Source organism: Onychostruthus taczanowskii, unplaced genomic scaffold, assembly GCF_017590055.1.
Source record: "Onychostruthus taczanowskii isolate IOZ18803 unplaced genomic scaffold, ASM1759005v1 scaffold83, whole genome shotgun sequence".
NCBI lineage: Eukaryota > Metazoa > Chordata > Aves > Passeriformes > Passeridae > Onychostruthus > Onychostruthus taczanowskii.
In genome coordinates this window covers 2,882,099-2,908,795 of record NW_024506221.1, presented here as the reverse complement: position 1 = coordinate 2,908,795, position 26,697 = coordinate 2,882,099, and the positions used below count along the sequence as shown (strand labels likewise).

Below are 26,697 nucleotides of genomic sequence, written 5' to 3'. Positions count from 1 at the left end.
TGGAAATGCTATTGTATGATGATCATAAGATTGGTGATTTTTGAGATTACCTTATTCTTTAGGATTATACATTTCTTTCTAATATCTTATCTAAACTTATCCTCCTTCAACTTAATTCAACTTTTCACAATTCCTCGTTGTGAAAAATTTCTCTCCAGCCTTTTTGCAAGCCCCTTTCAGGGACTGGAAGGCAGCAATGAGGTCTCCCTGGAGCTTCTTTTTCTCCAGGCTGAACAACCCCAGCTCTCTCATCCTGTCACAAAGATGAATTTCATCTTTGTGGTCAGTTTCGTGGCTATCCTCTGGATTTGTTCCGACACAACCATGTATTTCTTGTGCTGTATACTCCAGATCTGGACAGAGTACTCCAGATCTGGACAGAGTACTCCAGGTGGGGTCTCATGAGATTAATGTAAATGGGGAGAATCACTGTCCTTGAACTGCTGGTTAGGCTTTATGAAACCTTTAGGCATGAAAGATGTGGCTGGCTTTCTGGGCTGCAAGCAGGTGTCCTGTCATGTTAAGCTTTTTGACCACAAACATGCTCAAGTATTTTTCTCCTCGACAAGTCTTGACACATCCTTTGCCCTGTCTGTACTTGTGCTTGGAATTGCCCTGGCCCATGTGAAGAACCTTGCACTTGGCCCTGCTGAACTCCCTGAGGTTTGCTTGCTCCCACCTCTCAAGCCTGTCCAGGTCCCTGTGGATGCCATCCCTTCCCTCCCCTGTGCCCACTGCCCCACCCAGCTCAGTGTCATCAGCAAACTGCTGAGACTGCCCTCGGTCCCACTGTCCATGTCACTGACAAAGGTGTTAAAATGTGGTGGTCCTGATACGGACAACTTCATTCCACAACACTATTAGTGCAACCATGCCACAATTTCTTTTTTTTTTTTTTTTATGCTGAGGAGGCCAGCTCTCAAATCCATGTCTCATCAGTTTACAGACAAAAAAATTTCTTCTAAAATGTTTTGGCTCCAACAGTGAACACAGAATTATAGCCAGAGGAATTAGCAGAAAAATTGAGAAATTTTATAGTATTTCCTTAAAGTACTCTTCCAAAGTCCAGCACTAAGAAGATCAAGTGCTTCTTGGGTCAAAACTGTGTGTCTAGTATTAAACACCATCAGTGGACAAGCTCATATGACTGTCTGAATGTTACTGACATTCTTTATAACAAAATAGATGACAAGTTTGAGGAAAATCTAATACAAGTAAGTCTTAAAACTAAGCATAATGCCTGTCACATTAGTGCTGAGAACTAGTCTGCTGTTATATCCAGTCATGCATGTCACAGGCTGGTTTTCAGCAATGGCTGTGTTTGCAAGGTTCTACCTGAGGGTTTTAATTGGATTTTCTTCACAAATGAATTTTTATTTTTAGTTGGTATAGGTAGGATGTGTTGCTAGAAACCTCATGCAGTATTGCATTTCATCTGCAATGAGGAAAAACTGTGTCAGGCCTCTGACAAAAGTCCAAGGAAAATGTTAAATGTTACAGAGTGGAGAGGAAGAAACAAAAGATTGCTGCAGGTGACTTAAACTCAGTCGCTGTCACTTTCTGACTGTCAGTGGAATTGGCTTCACATTCTACACCTGTACATGTAATCAGATTCAAGTTTGTTATGACTTTGATGTGAAGAACGGTTGAGACACTACACCAGTAAGGGGAGCAAAGGGCCATCCAGAGCTTCTGTATAAATGACTTCCTCAGTCTTGAGGCCCAGGCATTCATCTTCAACTCGATAGTGGCTTTCAGTGTGAACATATACATATGCTGAACCTTGCTGCAGGATTTTGTATTAAAGCGCATTAACAGTTCCGGCACTGTACCTTCCTACTGCATCTCCGAATTACCATAGAAATGTAATAATTATGACTATCAGCAAGACTTTTCTCTCACACTATATCGTTCACTTAATAACATTTAAGAAGCAATCAGTTAAATAAATAAATGGATTAAATCTTATCTGTCTCTGTCAGGCAAAGGATACAGTACTCATTTAACATGATAAACAGAGCCATATCTCTTCTTCCAAAGCTGGAATCTTATAGCTTGAGTTATATTTAAGTGAGCACAAACTGCATGCTAAATCAGTAGCACTCAGTAAGTTGAATTGCCTGACCATAAGGAAGAGAAAGAGACGGATCTTTTTTTTGACAAGATTGCTGATATCTCCATCCTATTTCATCACTGAAGCAAGATTCAGTCGCAGACCAGGAGAGGTCATGTATTGGCTACTAATTAATAGGAGCAATGAAGATTGTTGTAGTAGTAGTAGTAATAGTAGTAATAGTAGCAATAAAAATAACAACAGCAGCAATAGTAGTACTAATGGCATAATATCCTTTCCTCGAGTGCACCATGGAAGGAAAGTGGCAAATATGTTTTCATTTGCAACATATCTTGTGCATAGTTGTTGTTAAAGTCACCAAGTTATCCTCAACATATACTTATATTTTGTGCCTAATTAGTACGTTTACTGGTAAGTGTTTGTGCAGTTTCAGGGGAGACAAGGGTTATCATAACACTACAGGATCACAGGCTCTCTGTGTCATGTCCTACATGGAACAGAAATTAGAGTGGTCTGTTTGTGATTTTGATGACAACATGCTGCAGATGTCAGTACTGTAATTTCCCCCAGTGAACTATTTAGGAATCTTGCTGTTACATGTAAAAGAAGCAAAAAGGAAATTTCCACAACTGGACAAGAAATATACTACACATAGCAGTACAAGAGTGATGCACATTTTTGAAAACATATGAACACAAGAAACTTCAAGAGTATTTCTAATGCAGGAAAATATAAAAATTATCTGGGCATCATGTAAGCAGTGGAAAAAATATATCAATTTTTCATTACACTCACTGACTCACCCACAGCCCACTGCACTCACAGCCCACAAAACCAACAGAACTGGGCTGTATCCAGGGCAGTGTGGCCAGCAGGTTGAGGGAATGGATTCTGCCCCTCTGCTCTGCTCTGAAGTGCTCTGAGGTTGAAACCTCACCTGGAGCACTGTGTCCAGCTGTAGGGATCCCAACATAAGAAGGACACGGAATTGTTGGGGCAAGTCCAGAGGCAGCCACAAAGCTGATAAGAGGACTGGAGCACCTCCCCTACAAACACAGGCTGAGAAAGTCGGGGCTGTTCAGCCTGGAGAAGAGAAGGCTGTGTGGAGACCTCAGGGCAACCTGCCAACATCTGAAGGGGAAATACAGGGAAGATGGAGAGGGACTCTTTGACATGAGCTACAGTGATAGGTCAAGGAACAATGGGTACAAACTGAAAGACGATAAATTTAGGTTAGATGTATGGAAGAAATTCTTTACCATGAGTGTGGTGGAACAAGTTGCCCAGGGAGGCTGTGGACTGCCCCAGTAGTGGAAGAGTTCAAAGCCAGACTGGGTAAAGCCTTGAGCAGCTTGGTCTAGTGGGATGTGTCCCTGCCCATGGCAGAGGTGCTTGGGACTAGATGATTTTTACAGTCCATTGTAAACCTTAACATTCTGTGATTCTATTCTGCATTAATGAAATAGCATACAGTGATGTCACTAAAGGTCCTGGTGAAGAATTTCAGGAGTGGAAATTATTTTCATTTGTACTGCAGTAACTCAGAAATCACTACTCCCTTATCAATTACTTGAGGTTTAGTCATGGTTTGTTTATTTTGCCTTTCACAGGAGCATGTTTTTATAAACTGTTGCAGTACACAAAGGACACAAAACTTTTGTTTTCTGGGATTAAGAAGTGAAAATACATAAATTAGGTGTGACATGCACTATGCTTCATTTGAAAAAATCCTAAACTTATTCCAAGAAATCTTCCATATGGTTAAATGTGGGATTCAAAAAGTTTGGAAGGTAAGGGTAAATATGAATCATAATTTATAGGTTGAAAGCCAATTAATTTTTCATATTCTATTTTTTGCTAACAATGCCATGGGAAACAACTTTGCTTCTGTTACTTGAAGTTGCATTGGAATTGTTTCAGTCAAGGATCTTTTTCTGAAAAATACCATCAGTATCCAGACACTGACTAGCTGGAGCAGAAAGTGTTTGTTGCATGTTACACTTTTCTTTCTCCAATTTATTAGGAAATTAGGAAGATGAATTTGGACCCACAGTCTAACCTAATGATACTTGATACTTCAAAAGAAGGGTTGTTTTCATACATTAGTTTCAAGATCACTCCTTGAAACAGTTATTGTTTGTCTGAATAGAGACAGCCAGTTACAGGAGGGGCATGAACTACAAAGTTGTGCTCCTACTTCTAAAGCTTGCCAACCTTTGGTAAACTTCATAAACTGAAATGTCTTGAATAAAGTCTTATAAAAAATGTCACTGTTTTTCCAAAATTATTAGTACACGCTCTTTTTCCTAAACCTCTTCTATCTTTCATCAATCATACTTCCTCTAAATCCATTGCTTTTTTCCACTGTATAAAACTAGGTGGATTCAAGTACAGGAAGAATCTGGAGCATTTGGTTGTTATTAGTGTGGAGATAATGGTCTCACACATACAAAATATTAAAAATACTGAGAAATGTTAAAATTATTTTTGTTTGGGGAGTATGCACCACAAAATCACAGCCCATAATACAACAGATCTTTTCTTTTTTATTTTTATTGTGCAGTACAATTTTAGGTTAATAAAACAAACAAAGACAATACTTTTATTCTCTAATCCCCACTTTTTATTATTTTTATTTAAATATAACATACTATACATTGTTGCTCAGTGATTTTGGTATCCCTTTTATTTTCTAAACCCCTCCCCCTGTTTTCCTTTTACTCAGGAGACTGTTATGCTCAGGGTGACAGAAAACAGAGCTTATGGTTGAGGACCTGGGATACTCTAATATCTGCAGTTTGCTCCCACTATAGTGGGTGTTACAGTATACCAAACACACAGGAATCATTGATTCCTTCAAGGGTTTTTATTTTGGTTAACTTTCAGAAACCACTCTTCATGTCACAAATGGCTCCTGGCTCACTTTGGAAAAGTGATATTTCCTGATCTTGTCATTTGAGCAGCATGGTGTTTTGAGTACTATGATAATATTTATGCATAATCCTCCCCTGACCAAGTCATCTAGGTAAGTCTGTAAGAAGAGAATTTCATTTGTACCCTAAATGTTCTTAAGTCGTCTTTCAATACTGCATTCATCCAACTCATACTGAAGGTTCAGTATGGGTGGTCCATTATGTCTTGTCAGTTTTAATTAGTGATCACAAATTTAAACAATAGAGACTTGCTTTTATCATGGTAGTTAAATTTTGCTGTGAGCTACAATTACATTTAAAATCTGAAATTCTTATTTCTCTTTCTAGAAAAATGTCATTTGTGAAGAAGACAACTGGAGATAAAGTACCATGAAATACAACATCAGCTATCAACTAAAAATATGTTGTCTCTCAATGAATTCCTAGTTTTAAAACAGCTGACTTTATTTAAGGACAGGAAATATAATCTGACCATTTTGTATTTTATGGGAAAGCTTTTTTTTTTGCTTTTTTTTTTTTTTTTTTTTTTTTTTTTTAAACAGCTAATACTTAAATAACAGATTAAGATTGAAGTGCTGGTTAAACATTGACTTAAATAAGTTATAGAAGATTCCAACAACACCAGCCTTTATAGAGGTTAAACATTCTCAAAAAGACACATTAAGCAAGGCTCTCCTTTGTACCAAAATACAGTCTCCAAACAATAAAAATAAAACCAACTTTTTCACAACGAGAAATATTGAAGATAAACTGCAGCATCAATATAATCTTATAGTTATCAGTTAAAGTATTTAAAACAAAATAATATTATACTACTTTTGTTTCTTACTAAAGACACTGCAAAGGCTTATTTATTTATTTAGTGGAATACAATGTGAAGACAGTGGTACAAATTGTTTGATGCACTGTTTTCTATTTATCTGCTCTAACAAAATGAATCTCAATATGGTTACACTGGTGAGCTATCCAGAGCTCTCTAAAATTACTGAGTAAAGCAAAATATAAAACAAACCTTATGTACCTTTAATTGAACAGACTTCATATTATGCTCAACTTTGTTACACTGCAGTTGCTCAAGTTAAGCCACGGGACGAGTAACACTTCATAAAAATGTGCTGGATATTATGTATTTTGAGCCTTCAGTTACTGTGATGGTTATGAAAGGCATGCTAAAGCTGGAAACCAGCACAGCTTTTCAGTTTGCTCTCGTATATAGTATACACGTGAGTAATAATCTCTGAAAAACGCATGAGCAGGATTTTGGATCACATGAGGATGATTTTGGTCTTGCCCTTAGCTACATACCACTCCCACTATATGCCTGTGGTTCTTCAAGTGGTTACCAAAGGCAAATATGTTGAATAAGAGTATCAATTGAATAAGGTGTGCAGGACCGTGTTGCCTTCTTGCTTACCTTTCAGCAGCCAAATGTTACACTTAGGAATTACACACCACTGTTTTATTTTAACGCTTGCAGTCTCAGTGATTTTAACAGGGCTGACTACATCAGGGCTCCAGCCCAATGTGTGCTGCAGAATAACACACTGATAGCAGTGTGTTAGATCCTAGCTCCAAGCTGAAATCAAAGTCAGGTGAACATACACACAGATGCATTGACACCCAAGTACAGATGTGGCTCCTTCTCTCAATTTTAAAATAGCAGAAAGACCCTTTGAACAAAGTATTTCTTGAAGGTTTTTCTTGAGTGCTGATAAGTACAAAAATTTCTCCAATACAAAGACACTCAATACCATAAATCCAAGCACTGCTTGTTTGGTCTTATGCTTAAGTGCAAGACAGTTTAGGAAAAAATGGAGTATACACTCTAAATTCTGCCTTTAAAGCCTTGTCTAATTCTCTGAGTACTTCTGAGGTTCTGACATTTTAATCTATCAACCTCTCTGTGAAGTACTAAGAAAAAGGGAAAATAAGAAACAAGCAAATGAGGAAACATTTAAAATAAAAAAGATATTTAACATCCTATTAAATAAATAACTTAGAGAGAAATAAAGAGAAATGAATTTAGGACACAAAAGCAAACCATACTATTCATTTTGTTAGAACAGTTATACACTACTTTGCTTATCCTATCCATTCGTCCACAAGGCTTCTCCAGAAATGTCATTATTTGTGCATATGACCCAAGTGCTTCCAGTAAATGCTTGTGTGTCTAACTGTTCATTGTATCATTAGGCTTGAATGAGCAATTAAGGACTTTGATAAGAGTTAGTATTCCATAAATAGCATTCCCCATGAAGATCACGCAACAGATTGTCTTATGTCCATCAAGGTCTGTTGCAGTGATTAAAAAAAAAAAAGTTCACACTGGCAATAAATTCCATCCCCTTTGATCCAGCTTCATTTTGATTATAAGATATGACAACAAACTAAATAAAGGTATTTCATGTGCCAGCAATAAGTACAAAACTTTCAAAGGCTTCCCCTGCTCTCATGTCAAACATGCAGATGTCTGTGCTACTTCTCCGCATCTACCTTTTAAGAGAATTACCAAATATTCTTGACATAACAGCCTTTGGTTCAACTGCATCACAAAAAGTTTGTTCATCTATGACATGACTACCATAGGGAGAAAGTGAGCTGAAGTGTTTTTCCTTCTTGTTTTCTGTCCTCTCTTTGTGGTTCCCCTCCCATTCAGGGCCACAAACATTTGCCTTCCATTGTGCTTCCAATTTAAGGACGCGTATGTGTTATATCCATTTTCTTCTATTCTTTCCTTCAATTTGCAATCGCTATTAAACTCCTTCTGTTAAAAGAAGAAAAAACCCACAGATTCAGAACAAACACAATATTTCAGCATACTGAAGGCAAATACTTTTAAAAAATGTTTCAAAAGATTGTAGTCTTTCATATGTGACACTCTTTTAGGATTCCACAGTGTGCTTAAATAAAAGCCTCACTGTGCTCACAGCATATAAAGCATCATAGGTTAGACTGGAAAAAGTGAAATTAAAAAAAAGATATAATTAATAATTTAATGCATAGATATAGCAGTTAAATTATATAATTCACTAAGAACTGAAAATCAGCTTCTCTGTGTTGGAATATGGCAAGAATATGAAATCAAGTTCTCAGTCATAAACTCAAAAGCATAAGGAAGAAATCTTGGAATCATAAATCACATTTCATTTCTAACAAATATAACTTAAATATCTTGAATGAGATTATTGATACCATACATTAAACAAATATTGATGGAATAGGACTATTTTTTATTTAAAGTAAGAATCTTTAGACCACACTGGTAAAGAAAAAGGGGTTTTTAGGGATAGGTACAAATAATTGTTATGCTGCTATCACAATTGATGTGAGGCCTGTTCACTTGGCTGACCTGAAAAGACGCTTAGCCTAAAAAGGAATAATGTATGATCCCATATCTTATTGACTAAACAAGGTTGGAAGTAATTTTATGTATGGGACCACGGATTAAGATTTTCTATTTTTAATGGAGAATCAGTAGTCAGGCTGTTAGAATGAGTCAAAAATACAAGCCTGTGGAATCATGTAGGGCAGCCTACTTATTTTTTCTACTATTAAATGTAATTTTTTGTAGATGAACTTTTCTATATAGAAGCCAAGAATAGTTCTTTTCATGAACAAATAATTTGTATATATTAAGGCATCCAATTTTCACAAACTGCTTATATTGCATTTAGAAGACTTCTTAAAGTGGGGTATTTGAAACATAATTAAATTAAAATGAAAAATCAGAATTTTGTTGTTCCTGCATTTCAGAAAATAAGATGCTGTTACACAGCGCAGGGAGAAGAAGGTTGGAATCTCAGAGTATGACATGCTAACTGCATGCACTATTTTTAATGTGATCGTGAACAAGACAAGAAATAAGTCTTTCTTGAATAATAAAGCAAGTTTCATGTTAATGGAATCAAGTTAAATATATTTTCCATACCTATTAATTTAAATTAGAATTTTTAAACTAGTTAATGTTAAGGACTTTGATCCAGTGAGAATTTTATGTGAACAGTTTATGTTTCCCTTAGTTGCTTCAAGAACCATTGAAGACCTGCTTGATGGAATTGCATGCAGTCAAATTAAATTTGACTCCCAAAGTGCTCCTTAATTTCAGGATTAGTAGTTATTTGAACAATGATCAGTGGGGAAGACACTACCAAGGCAAGACTCTTTACAAGACCACTATTGTCACTGCCTTCACCACAAAGTCACCACACAGATAATTTACCAGTTATTTTCTGTAATATGTCACCTCTGGCATCAAGGTACTAAAAAGGGAGGTGCTCATCAATCACAGTAAATTCTCCTGTCTTAAAGAAGCTAGTTTTGTTAAAGAAACCTAAGAATGAGTCTTTTCCCCCTCATTTTAACCAAAATTGGTCAAATGGAAAAGTATTTGATTAATGTAGAAAGAGCTTTGCTTGTTTTCCTAGATGCAGAATTGTACTCAAATCCAACTTGTGCTTCTATTCTTAGATAACAGAACAGATGATTTTTTGATGTGCTTAAGAAGTCTTACTGGCAGGGGTCTGAGTGCTACGCAGAACTGCTTTGCTCATTTCAAACAAATTTCAGCATAAGTCTGCACCAATGTCTATTGTGCATGTGCTCAAGGGTGTTTTTACAATTTTTATTGGTTCTGTTTTTGGTATTCATATCCATCTGCAAGCTGCCACACTATAGTAATATGAGGCTAACTGCAAGTTCTGGGATTACGGGAAAAATAGTAACAGAAGCATTCTTGAAATTGCTAAAGTATTATGGAATAGCTTCTGATAAATCATTATGTTGTGATTTTATGATGTGAATATTGAAACATTATCTCAGCTGGAATTAAAAAAAAAGGCTTCCCACATTCGTATCTTCCTGTCAACACTATTTCTAATACACTATGAATTACCGAATCTGATGGCAGCAATTTCCATCTATGGTACATGAAAGCTGCTTCAGTGTCTTTTGTACATATACAGTGTTGGGACAGACTCTAAACAGACACTCACCACACCAGGCAAGGCTGACAACTGGGGTAAGAGAATCTCTCTTGGGCTTTGGGATGGATCATCACAAATGACTGAAGTGCACAACTAAGATGTGTGAACTGAAGGTGGTGATTGATGCTAAAGCCTTCACCTACATATAGAAGCATACCCATGATCCATGACTGTACTGAGTAACTCAGTACACAGTTTTGTCTCTCAATAAGCACTGATCATCCTGTATTTCTGACTATTATAAATCTAGAAATTAAATCTACATTTACAGGAACATAAGAAAAAGTCTTTGTTCTTGTCGCTCCTTAATGTGGTTCTTTGACACTGTCACAGAGAACCAGAAGTATGTTGTTGAACCAGCGACTAGCCACAGTGCAGGTGGGGGAGGACAGTTTTTATAGTTTGTATGAACCAAACACACTCTGTAGAAATGTTTCCTTAAGAAAGAAGGTCCAATGACTAGAGGCCCCTGGAATCTCACTTAAGATTACCATTACTTCATTGCTTTCAGCAAAAATAGGAGGACTAGCTACATTGCTCAACCATAAACTCAGTCCCTATGTGTGACATCCTTTCTGTAAAGCATATGGATGATCTGAACATTAAGCAACCTGCAGAATGGCTCATAACCTTTCCAGGAACTGGAACAACATTGCAAAACTGCAAGCCAAACCAAATGTAATACCAGAACAATCTGGTGTTTGTGTAATCATGGGGATGTGTGAGGATATATTTGAATTTAGTTGTTAGATTTATAGATCGTATTGCTTTCTATTAAAAAATATTTGGATAGTTTCTGAGTTTCCTTGTGTTGGTTTGTTTTTGTTTGGTTGATTACTTTTGGGTTTTGGTGTTTGGATTTTTTTTCCCCTGCAAGTATTGGTAACCCCGAACTTACACTAATACAAATTAAGTATATATGGACAACTTTCAAGTGTTACCTGAATTCTGTTCAGATAAATCTTAGCTGCTGATATTTCAGTTCATGTCTCTCTGTAGTGTCCATAATCTTAATCATTAGTCAGTATAGTCAATTTAAAGCTACTCTAGGTATCTTCTTCAAAGTTTTAATTTAATGATTTGGTGTGTTTGCTCCATCAGCTCAAGTTTCCATGATTTCAGGAACCTTTGTTCCTTCCTCCCCCACCCTCAAATTTCTGATAAGTCTGATTGCACTGTAGGAAAAAACAGGAAAAAAAAAAGCCTTAAATATTACATTTTGTGAGACCCTTACTACTGAACATTCCTTAATAAGCAGTGTGACTGAGGCAGTAAGCATGATAAATCCCAGCAGCTATATTGGTATGACATGAGCTTAGCAAACAGCAGGAAGCTTGTGGAGAGGGGTGAGTCTGGTTTATCAGAGGATGAAATTTTGATGAACAGCTCATTTCAGCTCTAATTAGTAACAATACACAGACAAGCAGTGTTTCAATAGGCAAGACAGGGAACTGTGCTGAGTCCTGAAATCCATTTGGAATGTGAAAAGGTACTTACAGAGCCGTAGACTTTTCCTTTTTTGTTCATGGCTAAATAGTAGTTGCTCTTAATAGACTTAACCGCCACAACTCCAATTTCTACAGATGTTATCTCCAATATGCCTAAAAAATATAAATTGAGCTATTTAATCACTTTGTTACAGGATTTTCTCACTATAGAAAGGACAATAAACCTGAAAAATACAAAACTTATAATATTTAGGACCAACTGACCAAAAAATGCAGCAGAAGTATTCTTTGAACCACTGCAAGAATATACACAAACATTTTTGCAATTAGCATGTTTCCTAACCCTGCATTTTACACCCCAGAGATACCGAAACAACTTCATTCTTCCTAGCATAGATTTTACTACAGTTTATCAGAAGAGACCACAGCATCAGATTAAATATATAGCATATGTCAATAGAATATAGATTTCCCCCAATCTTTAAAACCCTTGGTAAACAATTTATTCATTTAGATAAACTAAATCTCTTGGTTGCACTGAGCTGATAAATTCACTTTTGGCAAGTGTCTTGACAATGTGGGAAATAGTAAGACCGGCACTAATGCCCACACTGTCTTTGTCTTCCAGATATCAGAAATATTTGGTCTGTTTGTAATAAATATTATCCTCCCCTGCTTTAAAACAGTCTCTTTCTGGGTCACTGGATAGTTCAAAGGATCTGTAGTGGGAGATACACATTTTCATCTCTGTTTTCTGCCCAGGAACATACTGATTTGGGAGTAGGAGACTGCATGCTTGGCTCCAACATTTCTCCTGTTCTCCTGACATTTATGTAGCAAGAGCTAGATCAATACCCTGGCTAACTCAGTGTGGTACACTGAGGATGTACTAACAGAGAAATGACAGGAGGGGAAAAACTGTCCTCCTTGATGAGTTGTGTGATCAGGGCCATGCTGTGGATAGAGGCAGATCAGAACCCTGTATTTGCAGGGTTCTAATCTGTATTATTCTTAAAATGTTGCTCATTTTCACAGCAAAGAAAAGCCGAAGTTGCTTTCTTGATCTTCTGAAAGAGCATTGTTATAGAGGACTAAGCTGCTCTCCCGCAGGACATCTGCTAAAGTAATTGTGCTTAAAATCAGAGTAAAGTGGACTGTGGATAGCAAACTAATAGAGGGCAAGAATGTGATGGAAACACTACTGCAACACCACGACTGATGCACTTTTTTTTTTTCTTTTTCTTTTTTTTTTTTTTTTTTTTTTTAATCCCAAAAAGTAATGAGAAGAATTCAGTTAATTCTTTCTACAGAATTGTGTTCTGAACGGTGACTGGGTCCATTTCTAACACCAGTAACAAGATAAATAACCAAACCAAACCAAAACACAAACGTGCAAGAAAAATACCGGCATAACATGTGCCATTACAAATTTTTATGTTGAAAGAAATTAAACAGATTTAGATTTTGCCATACTATCATTGTAACAATAACATCATATCAGGATATTTCCATTAACTATTTCACTAACAGCTGAAGGAGAGCAGTGCCTAAATAAGAAACTTGTACAGAATTAACCCATTTTAAGTGTCTTGCACTTGAATGATGGACATCACTGCTTTTCAGTAAAATGCTTAAATAAAAACAACACAGGTATAATTAATGAAAATATAGTCTGGTTTTTCTGGTAAATTTGTTTGCAATTTCATACCCCATTATATTCCTGGTGGAGCAACTGTAATGACTTCATGAGGAGAAATGTTAAAACATTTATTATATCCACAACAACTAGCTTGCTTTTAGCTAGTTAAGCTATTTAGTTGCAGCCAAATATAGAAGAATTGTTCCAAATTATTGTCAGTTTGATAATATCATCACTAGTCATCCTCTATTTATTCTCACTGTGTGTGTTCTGTGTACTTGAAAGTTGAAAAAGGTATAATTTTTGTTGACAATTTTGCATATTCTATCCTCTACAGTATTTCATTTGGGAGAAGAAGATATTTTAATGGATGTTTTTCTTTCAGATCAATTTAATCTTGATCTGTTAACCCTTGGGCAATAGCAACTTAACTTAATACTTTGATACTTTGCTACTCTGTAGTCCCCCAAGAGATACCTGCTAGTTACAAGCACAGTTACAATCTAGATTTTGTCCAGATTGCAAATTATTCACTGTATTTACAGATGGTCCCAAGAGAAGAATCTCTAATTAGACAGAACTCTTTTGAAGGCAATAGGAATCTTATATTGGTTTCAGTGATGTAGACAAATTTCCAAGATCAGCAATCACCTACTCATCTGACATGAATCTGCAAGAAAGCCTAAGAACTTTCGAGAACTTTGAAATAATTTAATTTGAATAAAAATAAATAAAATGCATTTGATGTAAGTGTGAAAATATGCATTTGATTATTCTTAAAGTGTTATTAAATTTAGAAGGATATATTAAAAAAGGAAATTGAGATATAGAATATGAAGCTTAAAACTACAATGTTTTCCCCTTTCCCCATCCCTTTATTTTTTTTATTTGTTATTCTATTCCCAACAATATTAACTTTTCATTAGAACTCTTTTTTCTCTTCTCTAAGACTGAAACAAAAAAGGTATTTCAATATGCTTCCTTGCAGGCTTCTTGTATTTGAATTTATACCATTGCTTGGGTTTAGGTATTTCCATGACTTAAGACTTAGGTCAAGAAGATCTCTAAGGTAAATAATTTCCATTATATAATGTGACTTGTAATTATTCTTGATAATATGCAGTACAAAAAAATGAATGTTGGGGTAAAAGTCTTAGGAGTTATTTAATCTGGTTTAATGATTCTTAGGAACTTGGAAATGAAAATGAATTAATTTAAAAAAATCAAAATGCTCTCACCTCTATTATTGCTTTAAACCAGATAGCACACCATTATTTTACAGCAATAATTCTGTAAAACCCAACAATTACAACTAATCCCCATTGACCACATCCAGTGTAAAAGCATAGCTTTCAATATGCAAACCATTTCCAATTCATTATAATTAGAAAGATTTCAAATATCTACATGAGATGTGCCCTGTAGCTATGCATGTGTTCTCTTTACAGGTCCCAAAGGTTTTAAACATATTCCCAATAGAACTCAAATGTATTTACCTTAAATAAACTTTTTATAGTTTATAAAAGTGATCATTATACATATTACAAGACAACAGAAACCTGTTTGTCGTCTTGCTTTGTAGAGAGGGTCTGCAAAAACTACAAGTGAAAATTGCACTTCCTTGGTTATATGTTAATTAAAAATGTCCTATCTTTTATAAAAGTGCTGATAATATGAAGCAAAAAACCTACAAAATATCCTAGAAACTGAATGAAATTAAGTCAAGCAATTCTTAGGAAAGGCAGTTTGACAGAATATCAGATCTGTTGTCAAGGCAGAAGCGCAGTGAATGTAGACATGGTCTGCCCCAAGAAACGCTTGATTCTGGGACCAAATTCAACTTCTTTGCAGTGTGAGACAGTGGTAATTTTCCTGTAGTTGTATCATTTGTATAAGGAGTTCTTATAAACACTTTTAGCACATCTCCAACACTAGCTGCAGTCCTATTTATACAGAAGAACGGAACCACCATGCATCTTCCTACACCTTTCAGAAATTACCCCGTATAGGCAGCAAGCCACCACCAAGCCCTCCCCGCTTTGAGTTTTCTTCTGTCTGCAAAAATATTGTAGGTGAAGAGTGAGTTCATCTGGACAGAATGTGACGATGACTGAGAGCTTGTGAAACCTTTTGATTTCCCATTTGGGAAAGCTGTTGGGCCCATGAAGGAGGCTGCAGCTCTTGGCAGGTAGCTGGAGAAGACAGGGCTTGGTGTGACTGCAGGTGAGACTAAACTGACTTTTCAGAACTTTGGCTTTTGTGCCCAACAGGGAGTTTCTCTGAAGAAACTTTGTCTCCCACTGGTTTAAGTCAAAACAAGTTGGTGTTCAGGCATAATGTTGGAGATGTGGTAGTTCAAAAAGCTGTTCTTAGTAGGTGGCTGGAAAAAAAGTGGTTTGAAGCAAACAGATTTGTTGGATGTAGCCATGGCAGAGTGAAGTGCTAAGGTATATTAGGCCACTGCCTCTGTTTCCACTCTGTTTCACCGACTACATCTGTGCAAAGCAAGTTGAAAATATCCCCAAATGACAAATTATACAGATGTTCCTATATTTACCTGTATTTTGTGATAACAGAAAAAAGAATATGATGGATTAATAGATTAAAAAAACATAGAAAACTGAAGATGGCAAGCAAATCTTGCCTTTGAAAGCTTTTTCAATTAACGGTACTAGTTCCACTGAAAGGCAATATTACAGACTTTGTGCTTGACTTTGAAAGGTAGCTTAAGATACAAATCACACAACCCACAGTGCCACAGTTATGGGCAGAAACTTCAAATAATAACCAACCTGAATGATAACCTAAGCTTTGACTTAAAAATTAAAGTTTATTTGAAGTTGAACCAGTTCTTTTTTTATTAACACTTGATTCTGGATTTTATTAACATTTGATTTTTTTTTTGAGACTGCCATCTCAGTCTAAAAGAGAAGTTAATGTACTGAAAGACCACAAAGCAATCTGCTAATGTGTCATATTTAGATCAACCACAGCCAAAATATTAATGGTACATTAACTTTTCTATCCAATGCCCACATCTAATATGTTTGGATAAGCCTGAGATATGTATCTAAACTTATGGAAGATTATGGTAACCAAACCTCTGAGCCTTCCTATATCACCATAGTATCAGCATAAGGCATGACATCTGCACAGTGCATAAAAATCACATTAAAGGCTAATTATTAGAGCCTGTACTCAGATCCAGACAGTCTGTACCAATTTCTTTTTCATCTCTTACTGCTTTTATGGCTTTAATTTCAGAGCAAAGCATAGATGACTCAATCAATGGTTCTCTGTAGACCAAGCAAATAGAAGGGTGGCACTGGGATAAGAGAATCTCTTAGTGATAAATAATGAGAGATGTTGGTTAGCACAGGAAGAGTTTAGGTTTAACTACAAAACTGGCAGGAATCAATTTAGCTAGTATACATCCTGACGTGTAACAGAAACAATTAATTCAGGATCCCCGTTAGCCTACATTTTTCCCTCTGGTCAGTGAAGACAGGCAACTTCAAAGGACAGTTCTAAACACCACTACTCCCTCTATTAAGTTTCCAAAGCTAGATGGGTTAAAGGAAGCAAAGGAAATGCTGAAAGTGACTTTGAGGGCACATCTATCTTGTCAGTTATGATGAGTTCAGATGTTCCCTCAAGGACACCATGTCTGTCACTTTCGTCACTAACACACAAGCATGTAATCAGATTTAGCCAAAGTGCTAGGGAATATAAACATGTTTGCTTCCTTCAGATGGATTTAATTCACACTGTTCAGATGGAATGGCTACACACAGAGCCAACAGTACCTGGTTCTGTTAATCAGAACTCAGATTTCTTGAGCTCTGTTTTTTTGAGCTGAGATGGGAAGACATATAAACAGCTGCATGAATGTTGACAGAAAATGTTGATGTCTGAGCATCTCAGCCTGCTTGACTCCAACACTGCAAGATTTGGTAACTTTTAGATTAGACACAGACAGTGTAGGAATACGTTATCTGATCTGGTTTTGGGACAGAGAAGACATAAGTGACAACTCATACTAACCAAGGAAGAGCACTGATTCACATGCCAAGAGAAAACAAACCACCACAACAGTATAGTACATATGATTAGATGCAGGGTTGCAGTTATCTGATTAGATCTCTCGACAAAGATGCCTTAAGGAGTTTCAGCCCTCCCTGGCTTCTTTTTCTGCCTCTGTGCTGAAGTTCACCAACCCTTCAAATGTAACTGTTTGTGGAGCAGCACTATAAACAAAATCATTGGAATGATCTGGCTTGGAAAAAAGCTCTCAATAGAAAACAAATCAGCTTTAAACCCTAAGGACTAAACAATCCAAGTTTTTGCAGTCAGTTTTAGTAGTATATATTTTCTGGACCTTCTAGTGCTCTCTTTTTGGTCTCTTTCCAGATGACTAATTTTTTTGAACTGAGGTGCCCAAGACTGGACCAATGTTCTAACTAAGGCCTGATGGGTACTGACTTGAGCAGAATGACTACTTCATATGTTTATAAGGAAACTTGGATCCTAATCCAAATCCTAATCGAAACTTGGCAGTCCATGTATGTTTCCATTTTGTAGACAGGACCAGGCACTCAGGATTTCTGCCAAATCTTAAATTTCCATGTCTCCACAGAAACATGCAGGAGAATGGAAAGCTTGTAAGTGAGTAGTACAGATCAGTACATTTTCTGAGGGCTGTATGGATCTGCCTATTTCAACCTGGGTGAAATCCCAGGTTATCTTTTACATTCATGTTTACTTCATTCACCTCCTGCATTTTATCACTTATATAAGATTCAAATTGAATAACTTGAAGAATTAATTAATTTAACTAGATAGAGGTAAGTCTATTCTATTTAATGTCCAGCCCAACAGACTAGTGAGGGATAACAGACAGCTGCACTGGAGAAGAAGCAGCCCAAATGCATAGTGACTGACAGAAGTATCTGTACATCACCTGCAACCTGTCCTTTTCCTCCTGGGGAAGGGAGGATCTTCCAGCTGGGTGGAATGCATTGGCAAGAGAACTAATGGGTGGAAATCTGCTATCAGATACAATACCTGTATTTACAAATGGGGTGCAAATGACGATTAAATGGAGCCAAACACTGACAAATACAAGCAGATGGAAGTAAGCCAGGGTGCTAAAGCAATCAGAGTATATACAAACAGATGAAAAAACTCTCATGAGGCATTGTATAGGTGTTGTGGGACAGGAAACCCAGTGTGGTGAGGACGTCCTCTGCAATTTGTCTACCAACGATCTTTATCCAAATGACAAGTTTGTTGTCTGCTGTTAAGACTGACACATACTGTGGCTGTTGCTCTAGTTAAGGCTGCTAGAACATCAGCTAAAGGGATAATAGTTCTCTTTCATCAGTTTTGTTTAATTTTGGACCTCATTTGTCCTTATGGTGGATCTTGACTCCCCTTTGCGCAAGAAAACAGGACTGGAAAAATAAGGTCTGTTATTTCCCCATCTCAAACACTTATCTTACTGTGGAAGATAGGAGACAGAAGCATAACTACCTGCACAAGTATCACAAAGCTTGGCAGTGTGCACTGAACTGTCTGTGGCAGGTAGGATCTTCTCCAGAATCTCTATGGGCATAATAACTTAGTAATGGGGGAAAATAGAAAAAAATCACAAAATTCTACAGGCTCCTCTTTAAAATGCCATGACTAAGAACAATTTCTAGCAGTATTCTGCTAGTGCTATGTTTCTCTGGGAAAAACCCGATGTTTTAGTGTTTTCCCTGCAAATCAGAAAGTTGCCAAACACACTAATCCACAACATCAATTAGTTGTTGGTTCTAATGGTTTTTGTCTGTCTTTGCCTCACACGGGAAAAAGGAATCCATGGTATTTTAAAATATGGGATCCACATGTTCGTAATGAAAGATTACCCCTGGACAGCTATAATGATCATTATTTTTCACATAATTATATTTGGTGGTAGTTACTCATCAACACTTTCAGCAGTTTTCTTCTGCAATGCCACAAATATTCCTAATGTTACTTGATCATAACAATCACTTTTGAAACAAAACTTTATAAGGACTATGGGAACAGAATTAATATCTAACAAGTGTAGACTAGGGCAGTTGTATGGCATGGGTAATCAGTATTTAGAAAATCAATGCCAACAGTATTTCACTGTATCTAAAAATTCCTTAAAATTCACATCTGTTTTTTGTCCCTCCTGGCTTTTTTTTTTTTCTCCAGAATTTTTTTTCTTAGCTAGTCTGGATATGATCAAATAAAAGACAGGCCTCTGACCTTAATACTTATATAGTTTGGGACAATATTGTATATGATTTGATGGGTGATTTTGAGTAACTCATAACCTGGTTGGTACTTTGCAAACAAGGTACTGTCTAAACTTTTTCAGACAAAGTATTTATTGAAAGAAGCAATTGTTATAAAACTTGTTGTTCAACAGTCTTGGAGTAAAGAAAGAGAAATTTATTGCATGTTGTTACTATATGAGAAGATATTAAGGCCCGCAGTTTAGCAGCTGAAAAAAAACATTTTGACCTCTGATCACCAGTTTACTGTTTTATCCATTAATTGCTTTTCTTTCTCTGACATAAATAATTCTGTGTACATAATTCATCCTAATGACAACCACTCAAAAGACACCACTCAATACATGTATTATTCTTGTTACAATGCTATGTGACCCACTACTCAATATTTAATGCTAGATTTTTTCTTTGTCTTACCTATTACATACATTTCCTTCTTCATCAAAGGTATGCAGTAAAAGCATGCAACAAAGTCTGTATTCTAGCACACATATGTAAACTATGGCCTGCTACAGTGCAACCTGATATATGTCTTTCACAGTGTTTTCATCTTTAATACTTGACTGTCTCTAACCTGGTTAGACCTGGTATCTTCAGACTGCTAGTACAAACATTTCTTTTTAAACTTTGATGAGCACTGATAAGTGCTGTCTTCTTAAGCATTCATTCAACACCTCATAAAAAAGCAGGATTACAAAATCGTCAATCTTGCACAGAAACTTAAAAGGCTGATCTGAAGAGCACAATCACTTCACACCGTTCTGCTTTTATTATCTTCAAGTCTTCTTCTATATTGTTTCCATCTTCCCTGTTGACATCTTCAGATAACAGCTAACAAGCACACAGGATTACGCGATCTAATTGCACATGCTTGCAATTCACATCTTGTCCTTTTATAAAAACTAAGGTTCCCTAGCCTGGATTTCTGAATTTTTTTGGAGTTCCTTCTCCTCGGACTGTGTAAGTGTGTGCACAAATGCTCACTAAACTATGTTTAGGATGCTTAAAAGACAATCCACAATGTTTGATACATTATTTCCAGTTTTTCTGCTCAACATTCTGTAATTTAGCAGCACAAAGCACACTCAGCCAACCAACCCAAATCAGCTGACAGTGAGTGTGATTTGTGCTGTCATACCAGCAGAAGCTGTGCCCGGAAATGTGTAGAGAGCAGCCAAAGAATGTCCCATCCTCTCTGCATATCTCTGTGTCAGGTTCAGAGATACTTTTGCTTACACCACTGCCTAACACTGCAAAGAGAACCTGTCCCTAGGTTATTTGAAGAAAACTGTCCAACAATCATATTCACACCTTATGGGGTTGGTCTGGTGTGTCCCTGAGAGGGCTTGGTTCAATATTCCTCGGAATATTACCTCTGGAGACTTTACCTGTCAGACACACCTGTGGATTTTCTGTTCTGAGTGTCTGACATGTTGTGAAGACTGTGTGGCAGCCCACCACTTTGGTCTTTGTGTAGTCTGATGGCAAGGTCATGTAGGCACTGCTTTGCAAGGTCTGGCATCTAACTGTTAAAAACCAAAGGAACTAAGACTATCTTGGTCTTGCTTAAATGGTCCCTGCAGTGAATTATATTGAAAATTTTATGGAAGTTGATCCCAGTAGAAAACAGTTCATGCCAAATAAAGCTAGGTGTGAGCTAACACGTGCAGTGTAAAACAGGAGTGCTGGATCCAACAGCACTCCTTGGGAAATAAGTTATTTGACAGTGTAGACCTGTAGACAGCTTTGGAGATGAGCAGCTGAAGAACAGAGCAGCCATATAATGGGATTTTGCATGTGAATGCAGAAACACCTGAGAATGTCAGATCAATGGTGAGCATGCTCCTTGTACAGCCTTGAACAGAAATTAAACGTAAAACTATCTACAACTGCTTGTGCATGACCAACTCAATAATTTTACTCCAGGTTTAATCCATTTTTCTATTTTTCTACATGTTGTGTAGCTGGTGTATAGAAGACAATAAATAAACAAGTTATGGGTTAAAAATAGGGTAAAAAGTATTTTTTCTTGGGAAAGTAATCAACAAAGTTCTGGTATTTTCTGTCCTCAGTGTATTCACTAATGATTTACAGTAATGCCATGAAAAACCCTGCAGATCATATGAAATTATTCAGAGTAGTAAATCTGAAGGAATTGGAATAATTGCAAAAGACTCTCAGAACCCAAGCTGATAAGGCAATAAAATTCCAGAAAAAATTCAGTGTAGGTGAATGTTGTAAAAAGTGATGCACACAGGAAAAATAACTTTAGGTTTATAAACATGGGATGTGTTACAGAATGGCTTATGGCCCAGCTGCTAGCTCTTGGTCTTATACTAGGTACTAAAAAAATTTGGAATTTACTGGAGAAGAGTAAGGAATGTTTCGGAAATGAAAAATACAGCCACAAAGTTTAAATCCATCCCTGACTGAATTTAAATGCAAATGCTACCGTTGTCTCTTGTTTCATAAAAAAACAGAAGTGGAAAGGCTACAGGAAAGAGCAACGTCCATGATCAAAAATAATGGTTAACTAATATTTGAGGAATACCTAGACCACTGGCTTTGCAGGGTGGAACAGAAATGGCTTCAATAGCAAAAATCTATAAAACTGTATGCAACTTTGATAAAATGAAGAAGGAGTATGTATTATGCACTGAATATTAAATGAAATTACTGGCCAGAAAACAACACTTTAATGTTTAAAACGAAGTGATTTTTTTCACACTTGTCAGATTACAGCAGTCATTGTTAGGATGTCAGTTTACTGAACTGAGAATCAATCAGAGCAATTATCTCCAAAAATATGTTCCTAAGACAAGTAAATCGATGCCATCATTAGTCTCTGAACTGCATATTGGTGCACACTAGGGAAGCATAGCAGGCAGTTAGCACTGTCTGCCTGTTCTTCTCCTCTTGGGGCTTCTCCTACTGCTACTGGCAGAGACAGGAAACCAGACTGACCTTTAGTCTGGAGCAGTGGAGTCACCCTTTAATTCTTACATATACATTACCCCATATAGAGAAATGAAAAAACCAGAGAAGCAGCCAGCAAAGACCAGTCAAGAGCAAATTCCATTAAATCTAATCTGATTTTATAACAGCGTAACAGGTCACGTCATGACCTGTTACAAGGTTGTTATCCTTTTGACACAACCATATTACATTATCATAAATACCCTAGTTTAATGTAAATTTATTTTAAGTAGGATGAAAAATAGGCTAGAAAACTGTATTTAGGCAATTGTTGCCAATGATTCACTGCAAAAATGGAATGGAGTGTTGAGGAAACACAAATGCAGGAAGAAGAAGATAACTATTTTGCAGAAAAGTTTCTGAGTGGCTACTGGTGAACAATGTGGCCTTGAGGGAAGAACATGAAAAGTGAATAGCTTCCTTGCACAACTAAACATGTTGAAAATGCAAAAGAAAATCTTTCCATATAATCCAGCATTTGTAAGGATTCATCTGAGTTCTTTGCTCATTTCAGGGTAGCCTACGGAGAGCAACCAGCATAGTGATAGGCATAGAAAAACAAGATTTGTAATTAATTGAAAGTTAAATAAAGTTTTCTTAGGAAGAGGAGAGTTGGGAGGAAAAAGTGTAGCATTAACTTTCAAGTACTTCAAAATTTCTGGGAAGAAGAGGAATATTCCATGAAAGAGACAAAAGAAATAATGGGCTCAACTACACAGAAGAGTAAGAGAGGATGTTAAGAATAGTAAGATTTTAATAAGGGTGATAAAACTCTCTTTATTCATTACAGATACTTTGGAGTGTGTGCAGACTTTAAGAGCAGGTGATAAAAGTGTCCAGCTGAGTTAATGATTTAGATAGGTTGTGGGACAAGGGGATGTACCACATGATCTCTCGAGAATGCTTCCAAGCCCATAAAACCCTGTTTTCACACACAGAAAGCCAATCAATTATTTCTGAATATGCTGGAATTACTACACTAAAGAGCAGTATTTTTTATGGTATTTGCACTTCAATGTACTTACCTCGTGCATGGTGTGCTGCTGATTTTTTGCTACAAAGAAACCAGTCATAACTACTGCATGATATTTCTGGTTAGTTCACTGGAATTCCAGAAGTGTAAAGAAACTCTAAAAGACCTAGGCAGCAGCAGAAGGTGGTTCAGATATAGTGGTTGTCCTGGGCAATAGCAGAAGTGTGATCATTCACATGCTCACAAAAAATTCAAGACCATAATTTTTTCACATTGCATTGTCTTTATAGATTATATATGCTTTGGATACTTGCCTCTAAATTGTGAGATTCATGTCCCTCAACCCCATGTTCTTCATTTGCTTATTTTGTGCTTATGATCTGATCAAATCCAACATTAACCATATTTACTTTTTTGCTTTATTAGACAAATAAAACAAACTGTAGACTCAAACACTGAGTCTATACAGTGCTGTTTACACAAGAGGCATTGATTTTTGTAAATAAGTAAAAATTGACAACTGTACTAGTCCTGTTAGACTGAAATGTGAAGGGAATTCCACTTAAAAACAAAATAAAAATGTGTTTGAATACCGGTAAATCCTAGAGAACCTGTGATTCAGTACATGAAAACTGGACTTCCAACAGCAGTTCCCACAAGAATTACTAATTTGTGGGTCCCCTTTCACAAATCAGGCTCACAGACAGCAAGTATCCTACAAGGCAAAGCATGAAGATACCACCTATGAAAATTTGATTCTTAATGGCCATTTTTTTTCTGACCACCTCTATAGAATTACTTCTTGTTTTCTATTCTTCACTTTCCAGTGCCTCTTTTTATCCTCAAGCCCACACTGTAATCTCCTCCCCTTCCCTCGTAGACACTAACAAAAGAACTTGATAGAAAAAGAGTAAGTTGTGCCACTAAGGATCACAGTGGCTTCCTTTAATCTCTCAGTCTATTTATTTATTTTACATATTTTGCTGTTTTAAAAATTTTGTGCCAAGATCATACTTGGGAGCTCCTTGCTGGTTTTAAACTAGCACAATAAGCAACAAATACAATACTGCTGAATCTACTGTCATGCATCTGCTAAATCATAATTCACTTCCATGCAACTACAGAGCAGTTGAACTGCCTGACCCCATTCAGTCCCACCAGTTACATTCTCAGCTGCCTATGAAAAACACAAAAGCCTTCAGAGAGAGCAGAAAATAAAAATCTGGAGGGAAAGATAGAAGAAATTTTTGTATCAGGGTAAAAGAATTATTTTCCAAAGATTTTCTTATAACAATAGTGTAACATAATTTGAAACTATTTGTGGTGATTTTTAATTTCCAGGTCTCATATATTTCACTTACATAGTGAGAAACAGCAAAGGCTCTGTAAAATCTTTAACAGGACAGAGATGATGAAATCCGTGTTGGCAAACCACCTTTCCAGCTCTCTGGTGTCAAAATGGAACAGTTCTGGTGCAAAGGGATCTAGCATGTTGCCTTAGGTATCTCAAAGCTTCCAGTGCCATTGCTAAAATATCAGCTGACAAGATCCAGTGCCCACTGACCTCAGAAATCCCTTCTAGTTGATCTGATGACTTTATATATCAATCTCTGATGTCAAAAGCAAGCATTCCAGTGCTAATGGGGCACATAAAAGGGAGAAGTGTGGCCACATTCAGAAAGAAAGGTAAGCTACACCCAATCAAGAAGATGGTGAATTTCCAAAGGGTGGGGTAAGTTTATGCCAGATATACCCTTCTTCTCAAATTTTATGGCATATCAGACAAAGAGATAAGTGACCAGGCAGGCACTATCCTCAGCTATTTCACCACTGTTTGCTCAAAAACATTTTAAGTCCAAGGCTCAGAAATGGAAAGATTAAGATTTTAATGAAAGTATGCTATGCTTTAGAGAAACTTCAGACAAGCCTTCGCTCTTCTTAAAGGTGTAACACATATAACCAGCAATCAGTACTATCACAAATTATACAGCAATATAATTTGCAGTTCATACTTCAGCAGTTCCTGTGCTACTTCCTGTGATTTCTGTGCTACTTCTAACGAAACATACATAGCTTGGAAAACTATACAAAACACATTCTTGCAAATCTGTAGCCTGTGGTGGATTAAAATCTACCATTTTTCTTAGTGCAGAACTAAAAATTTGTAACTTCTCACATTTCTTGCCTAGTTTCTCATTGGAGCTACATCCTCATTTACATGAAAACTCTGAGTTATTCATTAACAAAAGTGAATGAAAATTTCCAACATAAGTGAAAGTTATTAGGAGAAGCTAACTAATACTTAAACTTCACTTCTTCAAGAAACCTGGCTTATGTCTCAGTAACAAAGGGCTAAGGCAAATCACTGATGGATTTGTTATGGGACTACTCTAAAATGTCTTCCCACTCTACACTCATAAAAAGATTTTTATCATGTACATTAAAAACAGACCATTACCTCTGTAAGTGTTAACAGACATGCCCCTGAATGCCATTCCACTTATTTTTTACATATTAGCATACATATTACCACACCTGGAAAGCGTGTGACCCTCATTGCAGGATCATTAGCAATCAGAGCCAGTAAGATCAGTTTGGGAAGCCAGCAAACAGTTGATTCAGAGGGTTGATTGATTTGATGCAGTGACCTTGCAGAATAATAGCAAAACTTGAAAGAGGACTCTGCTATCTGAGATCTATGTCAGTGTTTTATCTGGTGACACTACAATAATTAAAAACCAGAATTTTCCTAATTATTGCAAATTATTTGAATATCAGTGTCTGAGTCCCAGCATAACAATTTCAGTGTTCTTGGACATAGCAGAGGTTTCTAGATCCCTTTTCAATTCAGACAATGCTACAGGTTGAAAAAGCCTTTGAAGGTCTGCTGGTTAAAACCTCAGGGGCCAAATCCAAACTTTTCATATGTTGTTCTATTTCTTGTTTTTTATTGCTATGTTACATCTGATGTGGCTGTCTTGAAAAAGAGTTAAGTGACTCCTGTAACTGAGGATCACTGGAATCCATCTCTATCAACTACACCTTTCTAAACTGGATCTGTCTTGTGCAAACTGAAACCTCAGTGGATGGCACTGTGTTGAAACTGGCATCAGATTTAGAATCTGGTCCTGATTCCACTATAAATGAATTAGAAGCATTAAGCTCAGAGAAGATCACTGACTTTTGACTAAAAGGTGGCTAATGGGGCACTGTAAAACATATGCAGAAGATAGTGACAGCTGATTCTGATTTCTCTTCCAACATGTGGATTATGTTACACTCACCCAAGCGCTAAGCTTTCATCTCAAGCAGTTGTGAAGGTGAAGGTTTCTAGGGGTCTCATTCTCTAATTATGCCTGAC

The 26,697-nt window shown here is 36.7% G+C and overlaps 1 protein-coding gene across 2 annotated transcripts in view; it reads right to left on the bottom strand.

Moving 5' to 3' along the window:
• Window positions 1–4,629: 4,629 nt before the first annotated feature.
• The window catches only part of FGF10 (fibroblast growth factor 10), a 59,862-nt gene continuing 37,794 nt past the window's right edge, over window positions 4,630–26,697 (bottom strand). For both annotated transcript variants that reach the window (XM_041424642.1, XM_041424641.1), the window contains 2 exons: window positions 11,487–11,590; window positions 4,630–7,771 (listed from right to left, as the gene is read on the bottom strand). In XM_041424642.1, coding sequence (XP_041280576.1) covers window positions 7,574–7,771; window positions 11,487–11,590 — 302 coding nt within the window. In that variant the 3' untranslated portion in view covers window positions 4,630–7,573. The remainder of the gene's footprint in view (window positions 7,772–11,486; window positions 11,591–26,697) is intronic.